This window comes from Alosa sapidissima, chromosome 12, assembly GCF_018492685.1.
Source record: "Alosa sapidissima isolate fAloSap1 chromosome 12, fAloSap1.pri, whole genome shotgun sequence".
Lineage (NCBI taxonomy): Eukaryota > Metazoa > Chordata > Actinopteri > Clupeiformes > Clupeidae > Alosa > Alosa sapidissima.
This window is the reverse complement of record NC_055968.1, coordinates 22,343,637-22,351,836: the sequence shown is the minus strand read 5'-3', so window position 1 is coordinate 22,351,836 and position 8,200 is coordinate 22,343,637. Positions and strand designations below refer to the sequence as shown.

Genomic DNA, 8,200 nt, shown 5'->3' with positions numbered 1-8,200 from the left:
CCTACGTATAAACGCATTCCAGACATGTTTCCATGCCAACTCAACAGAAAAACCATGGGTGTATTCAGGTGGAAAACGGGCTCTATAGATAGAAGACGCAGAAACTTCTTCGATCTCCTGCAGGTCCTGAAAGGAGACATCTTCCTCTTGCACAACACATTCAGCTGACGAATGCTGTCAGTAGTTAACATGAAAAGAATCAGTTAGGCCATGCAATCATCTTTCACCTCAGGAAGGACGGCTATTACTCACAAGATGGCTAATGGCTCTCACTAAAGCTTCGTCTGAGCTTGTTATACGGTTTCCCCACTGTGCGCCTAATGCAAAATTAAACCAAGAGGGGGGCAGTTTGAGAAAAATGTCAGACACACAGTTCAAGGTCTCAGCGCACTTTTGGCCAGAGAGGATGTGAAGCATCCCCCACGTCAAGAGATCGGAGGCGTGGGAGTGGGGAGGGTCGGGGTGGCGAAATGTGAACATATGGGATGACTCAGACATCATGTCCTCTTGGACTCATTTCCAGCAGCTGGCTTGAAGCACTTTGGCTTTAATATCTATGTGAATTCCTTACCCCCAAAATATTGTTAACAATTTACAACAATAACAGACTGTGCACATCAAGATAAACATCTGCTCTTTTTTGTCATTTGCTGCAAGAGTGTCCTGTGCACTACTTCACCTTGCCCCGTGGTTCTACCCACTTATAGGAGATACACTTTGCATCTACAAACAGAGCAGAAGAGAGCAATGATCAATAAGAGGATTGCCCTCATCCTGGACATCCTAAAGGTCAGTAATTTCGCATCGGAATTGGCCCCACAACAACCCTGATACTGTACAGAACCTCACAGACACAATAGACCTTGTTTATGTTTACTGTTTGGAAAACAATTCCTTTGAAAGGCTTATGGTACTCCAATAAATAATGTCATACATACACTTATGTATAGGCACATCAAGGACAAACATTACCTAAGCATAATGAATGTTAACAATGTCATAAGACAATGGAGAAAAATACATTGAAAAGATCTAATTGACCAGATAAATTATATAACAATAAGTTATTTTTTAAAAAAGAAACAAAAATGATAATACAGTACATGTTATGTTCATTTAGGCATAGGCACATAAAAGGCTTAGTTTTCCTGCACATCGTAAATGTTAATGTTAAGGTGATCTGGTGTAATCATGTTAGGAAAAGGACATGTTAAAAAAAGAGGAATTCTTAGAGAGGAGAAGGATACGTTTATAAATATGGTCTATATATGTGTCCTGTGCTTCTATACTCTAGATGTTTTTTTTTTAAAAGGATGACTTGGATAGCTCTCTGAGGATTCGCCCCATTCATACGAATGACAAGTTAAGATGTTCATCACACATGCAGTTAGTCATATGCACAGTAAATACTGTGAGCTATACATCATGTGGATGAGCTGTGAACTTGTGGAACGAACCATGTTAAATTGTCTGTTTGGATGTGTATAAATGTCACATCAAAGTATAGGCTCTGTATCATTCCAGTCGACCACTGCATTCTTCCATCTACGGATTAAGAAAGAGACATGATTAATAAAATGAAAAGCAAAATAAAATAAAATGATTTGCATGCTGCTAAAGTATTGCTTATAAAAGGGCCAGTGAACTGATGTGGATATGGGTACTACGCCTGATCTATAATTATTTTCCTATTAGTTATGAGTGTTCAGCAAAGCAATAAATCCTCAGGCAGAATGCTGCTTCGTTTCAAAGCACCCTGCTTAGCAGCTCTTTTGCTTATAAACAACTTCTGTGGCTTTCCCAGAAAACTAATATTACAAATTCTTAAAAATGCTCGTTCGTCTTAAAGCAGCTCTGGCAAGTGCCTGTAGTTTGGGTCTGTGGTCTGGGGTCAGTTTCCTCACCTGGTCCTTATGCAGTGCTCCAGAGGAGGAATAAGATCACTGTCCACACAGTCACCAACAGCAGTCATCTTTGAAGTGCCTGTTGCTGACGGCAGGAAGGATAAGCGGTAGTAAATAGGTATGAATTACTGCCATGATCACAAACTGAGTACCAGGTAACTGAGTACCATGATAATCGAGTACCTAGGGACAGAGACCAGGTAATCAAGTACCATGCTAACGGAGTGTCATACTATATGACATATGATATGTTTCAGGTACATTCAGAAAGTTTGATGGAGGTAAGCCGTTAAGAAATTCAACAGCTAAACAAATACCCCATCATTGCTCTCACCAAAGCCCTCACTTGTTATGTGAGAGGATTGGCAGGCAGGTAGTCTTTTGTTATAATTGGTGGGATTTTACAGTTCAACAATTGAATTTTATATTTATTTGCCCTGAATTAAGTCTGGCGCTGTCACGTTCACATAATTGATTTTCTTCCATGCATACAGTATCTGTCAGTGAAAGCTGCCAGAATATGAGAAGGACTTGAGCCAAACTTTACAAAAACAACAAAAAAAACTGACAAAAGTTCACAATTGGAATTGCACAGCCTTCCTTTCAAAAACACAACCTTTCTTTGGTAATTCAACATGCTCAGGGAACTGTATACAGTGAATAACGTCAGTTAGCAGAACATGTAGTTACATTCCCTGTGAACTAAAAAATTAAGGACAAAGGGAAACTGAACTGGAATGGACAGATGGACTTACAGACGGTCAAGCATATCTGCTCTTGCTGGTTGGCCAAGCCATCATAGTAGTAGAGGTCAAAGGTCATCTTCTCCACCAGGTCAGACGTCAGGTTCTTGTTCAAGGCGAAGAGCACACTGAAATGGCTCTCACTGCATACAACCCAGATTGGATGTCTGGGATGCTTCAGGTAATCCCCAACCTTTAGAATTTAAAAAGCATTTTAAAATGTACTTTTGTTCATTATATACATCTGCATATATCTAATGTGGTCTAGCCACATACATTGCTATTACAATGCAGTAACTATTGGTGAGTGTCTAACTACACTACAATGACAGATTCCTTACAAACCACAAGGTGGCGCTTTAGTATGATGCCATGGTATTCCAAGAGTCTTTGACCGGGGGATCCAGTCAATGCATTTACATATAGTATAAGTATAAGTATATATACTCTTTTGATCCCGTGAGGGAAATTTGGTCTCTGCATTTATCCCAATCCGTGAATTAGTGAAACACACTCAGCACACAGTGAATACACAGTGAGGTGAAGCACACGCTAATCCCGGCGCAGTGAGCTACCTGCAACAACAGCGGCGCTCACTGGCCCTGCCATCATACCTCTCTGAATCCGTGTGCTTCTGCTCCTAAGGCTCTCACTGACCAAGCTCCGCTTTTCTGTAGACTGGTCTACCCCAACGGGGGAGCTAGAAGTCTCATTTACCCCATAGCTCAGAGATGAGCTATGAACAATCATCCCTCTACCAGTATGACCTGAAATAAATTTCTTAAATGACCGTACCTTACAGATATTATAATGTTCAAACAAGGAGAGCAATCCGATATCACTGCGGGCGGAGACTCCCTTCAGCAAAGTGAACATGCCATTCCCTGACTCCAGTGTCATCTCACCGTTGAAGACATTCGAGACAGCCCTGCCGCACAGCAGGAGATTAACCAGCTCCTGGAACAAACAAGGGGCCTTTGTCATTAACTGCGTTAACTGTGTTCACAGCTCCCTCTCAGATCGTCAGTCCTCTCTGCACGGGATCATCAGAGCCTGAGTCTGATCGGGGCTGGATGTGTGTCAGCATTGGCAGCTCTCCACATGTTGCATTTCAGTGGAAACCTCAGCATGTCACAAACCTGTGTGCAGTAGCCGTGGGCTCCTATCAGAGTGGTTGTGGGCACATCCATGTCACTGCGCAGTCTGAGGAGGAAGGCAGACAAAGAACAAATAAATGTACATGGTGCACTTCAAGAATGCCTACTACTGGCACACTGTGACAAACCCATTTGAACTTGAGTAGCACGCAATTACATCACGTTTTAAAAATGCAACTACCGCAACTTTCTGGAACTACAACTGTGGAGACAGCATAGAAGAGCAGAGCTATGCCATATGTCAAAAGCTAATTCTCTTGCATAGACATTTCTTCCCCAAACTACATTCCTTGAATTAGCAGGCGCCTTTAATGAAAACCAACAGAGAAGGGAATGCACAGAGTACTTTGGATCTTCAACTTTGTCTATTTAGAACTATCTGTCTGCCAAAGTGCTCCAACATTACTTTCTTACCCTTCAATCGATCTGGAGAGGATGGCAGAGACAGTGAGTAGAATACACCCAAAGGGACCGCACTCAAACTACAACAAATCACATCACAAGAGCTGATCAGAGATGTGAAACATCTATACCAGCAATGCTAGTACACCGCAGAACACATTTATAAAAGAAACTGAGTGAGATGTCAAAGAGAGACAACATGTAATCAAGAGTCTTAACATGGTTTACCTGGAATATATGCTGCTCCAAAAATGATCTGAGCTCTTCCAAACTGTTAACCGTATTGCAGGTAATCTGCAATATTACACATGGAGACATTACACAAAATAGAGACACATTTACAATATGTATTGCCTCCATTTTCAATAAAATTACATTTATAAATGTTTCCAATGAACGCTTGTTAGGTCTAAATGCCTCACCATCTCCAGAACCCCATCTGATCTGTAGTGTCTCACTGGAGTGAAATGACTTCTTTTTGAGTTTCTGCAATGATCAAGCATATAGTCACAATGACATTGCTGGGGGACCAAATGTAATCCTACTCATAATTTAATTTCCTTCATGCTCACATGCAAACGGTTGTCTATTGCCAACAATCTTACATTGCCACAATAGCTTTTCTTCTGTCTCCGGCTCTCCAGAGGATGTCAGCGATAGCCAATGCTAGGCAGCGAGTCCGTTTTGATTGTGATGGCTGCAACTGCCTGCAGAGAATTTCAAATAAAGACGAAAGCAGGTCATTATCTTTTTAGTGACACTTTCTTTCTGTCCTACTGTGCCTGTAGAGGAGGGTTCTGTGATGGCATGACTTACCGAAATGGTAAGTCACATTCTGTGTCCTCAAACAGAAATTTCTGCAGAACGCAAGCTTGTACAGAGGCCAGCACTCCACAAGGACCTCCCTGCAGAACACACACAGGTGTATACATATTTTTGTTGTTGTTGTTATGGAGAATAACAAACCAGTGTCAGTACATTACTCAGTGAAATGCAAATTGTAACATTACAACTTTTTGACACTTAGCTATCAAGACTTGCTGTCATACAGTATGAATTAAGCACCGTTTCAAACATTATGACTGACATTCAGACAACCGTCTTAGTTCTAATGAGTAGTAATGATGATGGAAGATTGCACACTGTAACATTCTCTCCTGGATACGAGCCTAAGTTCAAGCCACACCTTTTTCTGTATAATCCCATATTTTAAACTGGGTTTATCCGAAAAAACAAAACTCTGACATTTCCATTCTTCGCCAAAGCAACTGACAGGGGAACCAAGGAGGAGCTCTTTCAAGGCCTGCAAGAAATTATGAGTAACAAGTAAATATAAAAAACGAGTAAATATATCACCCAAAAATGTGAAAAGTAACCAAAAACACCCTCTGAAGTTCCTGGCCAAGGACTCTTACAGTGGCAGTGGGAAGATCTATTGGATGCGAGTCAAAAGTGTGTTGAGGCAGACAATGATTGACAGTCGGTCTAGCGAGACCACACAACTCCTCCTCGTTATCATCTATATCATCTGAAGAGGAAAAGACACATTACTCTCAGAAATAGAATAAAAAAAAAAACGTCCTGTCCTTCAAACACAATAGTTGAAATTCATGGTAAGAGGACATAATATCGATTTTTCAAATGTTCAAATTATTACTAAAAAAAATAACTACATGATTATTATGATCTTTGGTCTGTTCTCTCATTCATCAGTGTATACTCTGCATTTGAATTCATAATTTACGAAAACCAACAAAACAGTACAGCTGCTTACTGTATCTGCTAAAGACTGAACACCAACTTACCAAGCGTCATCATATGAACTTCACTAGCCATTGGACTCACTTCCCGTTTGGGTCTAAAAAAGAAATGTTCTAGTAAGAATTTCAGGATCACTGAAAGTATGCTCAAACTGAAAGTGAATAGGAATTCTCAGCACGATAGCTGAGTATTAATCTTGAAAGCAAGCGATTGCAGAAAATCCCTTTAGATTTAGAAATACACAAAAGACATACATTTAGCCCCTACAATAGAGGAATATTTCTCTCAGAAAATGTTAAGTAAATAGATATTAAGCCTACATGTCAGACTGAGGCTTGTCCCAGTGGACTTTCTCAAATTCACCACAGGCCCTTGCTGGCGAATGGCCCTCGGACGGCAAGTCCTCGACCCTCTCCCAGTAGGCTGGGGGTGCTGGGATACCCTTCTCTGGAAAAACGCTGTCAGACGTGGCACTATGAGTCATGCTGCTTAACCAGGTGTTGTACTCCTTCATTTCTCCATCCTTTGCTGAGAGAGGAGAGGGACCTGCCGACTTGCGTGTTACACGTTTTTTACTACCATCCTGATGGGAAAGAGAGAAGGGGGGAGTGGGAGGGGGGTCATTCTGACGCAGAGCTACGGAAACACAACACACAAAATGTGTCAGCTGTCTTGCAGGCTGAGACAAATGCTTACCAGAGGAGAGTTGGCTACTGGCCCTGCCATCATACCCCTCTGAATTCGTGTGCTTCTGCTCCTAAGGCTCTCACTGACCAAGCTCCGCTTTTCTGTAGACTGGTCTATCGCATCAGAGGAGCTAGAAGTCTCTGAAGTGCTAGACAAAGATAGTCTGTCTGATGCACCCTCAGTGAGACTGGAATTAGTGTTGACTGGAGATTTTGCACCCTTTGAGTAAGATGTCAGCCCTATGGGAGGTGAACTGATAGTTTCACTTTTAGACAACCTGTAAATGATATAGGCTATGTTACTTGTGTGTTGAATTTCCATGTCAATTGAAATCATCATTCTAGGCTACTGAAAGTAGAATACAGTAGAATGTATCAAAAAGCCATGTGTATACCTTGACACATTTGATTTCTGCTGAATAAAGCCTGTTATGCTGTCATCTGTTCCACTGGCCTCTTTAGGCATCGTGACAGAGCTGCCAACAGAATTTGTCAGGTTCTTCTCAGCTCTAGGTGGCTGAGAGTCATTACTTTGCTGCTTTCTCTTGGTGCCTCCGCTCTCTTCAGTTCGGTACCACACAATGAGTTCCAAAAGTGTTTTAAATGGAAACTCCTGTAACTAAAAGTTAGGGAAATGTAATCTATAGTGATGCATATAGAGGCCATTTTTCATTAATCGCTCGGGGTAACAAAAAATAGCCAAAATGGCTCAATAGCTCTATGATGTAGTTAACCTAGTGTAGTGATTATTGCTTAAAGTTGGCAGAATACCTACTTCTTATTCTTACCTTGTTTTTCTTGTAAAGATTATCAAGATAGAGAAGTCGGCGCAGATCTTCCCTACTGTTTATGCTGGAACTTGACCGAGGTAATTCCTCGTCCATACAAGCAATAGTCTTTTTCAGTCCCTGTGAAAGATTGGTGTTTGAACAGTGTGTGGCAAAACTGTTCCCATGTGTGTACATTGTTGCAATTAAATGAGGGCCAGGTAGCAGTTACATGAATAGCTCAATGCTAACAAACTAACTTCAGCCCTTTCTTCTTTTTGGAAGAGCAGAGAGCAGTCACTCGCTGTCTGGCTGGGCCTGTCCATACATTACATTACCCAGGCCTATTTGCCATATTAGCTACATTTGTCAGTAGTACCATTTCCAGAAACTAAGAATTACGTCTTTCACCTCACGTTACCAGTTTGCTTTCAACTTACTTTTCGGCTAAGATATTCTCTGACGAGTGATGCAGATACTTCCTCCACCATTTTTCTTCTCCCCATAACGTTACTGGAAAAGCTGGGACCAACACGGATCATAACAACGTCACCATAGGTAGCTCAAATTCGGAAACCCGTTGTGTATTGCACTCATTTTGATAGCTCTGGCAAACACCAAATTACACTGCAGATATGAATCGGCGAAGTCAACACCAGACCCAGACGACAACAAACCATAGAAGCTAGACAGTAAAAGAAAACCCCACTCATCTAGCTAGCTATTTGTTAGCCGCAAGTTAGCTAGCCAGTATCGCGCTGTCTCTATGGTTACCTCTGT

General features: G+C 41.5%; 1 protein-coding gene across 2 annotated transcripts; it reads right to left on the bottom strand.

Annotated features, from left to right (window-relative positions):
- Window positions 1–859: 859 nt before the first annotated feature.
- mindy4 (MINDY lysine 48 deubiquitinase 4) lies at window positions 860–8,200 on the bottom strand. Of its 2 annotated transcripts, none has more exons than XM_042057697.1 (18): window positions 7,861–8,200; window positions 7,442–7,561; window positions 7,049–7,272; window positions 6,664–6,931; window positions 6,288–6,550; window positions 6,012–6,064; window positions 5,622–5,734; window positions 5,393–5,509; window positions 5,023–5,111; window positions 4,812–4,913; window positions 4,629–4,692; window positions 4,435–4,500; window positions 4,219–4,286; window positions 3,787–3,850; window positions 3,443–3,604; window positions 2,660–2,840; window positions 1,905–1,983; window positions 860–1,545 (listed from the first exon to the last, which is right to left on the bottom strand). In XM_042057697.1, exons 1-18 carry the CDS (start codon window positions 7,960–7,962, stop codon window positions 1,497–1,499), a joined length of 2,184 nt encoding a protein of 727 aa, XP_041913631.1. In that variant the 5' UTR covers window positions 7,963–8,200; the 3' UTR covers window positions 860–1,496. The 2 variants fall into 2 exon arrangements, with proteins under 2 accessions (XP_041913631.1, XP_041913630.1); XM_042057696.1 differs by having other exon boundaries at window positions 1,905–1,989; window positions 7,861–8,199.

What these genes read in the sequence shown, in the direction of transcription:
- mindy4 (XM_042057696.1), bottom strand. Translation starts at nt 7,962, where the DNA reads ATGATCCGTGTTGGTCCCAGCTTTTCCAGTAACGTTATGGGGAGAAGA. An exon ending in CTCTCCAGATCGATTGAAGG is followed by an intron (nt 3,851 to 4,218) that starts GTAAGAAAGTAA and finishes CTTCCTCCTCAG; the next exon opens with ACTGCGCAGTGACATGGATG. An exon ending in AACATTATAATATCTGTAAG is followed by an intron (nt 2,841 to 3,442) that starts GTACGGTCATTT and finishes TAAATTCTAAAG; the next exon opens with GTTGGGGATTACCTGAAGCA.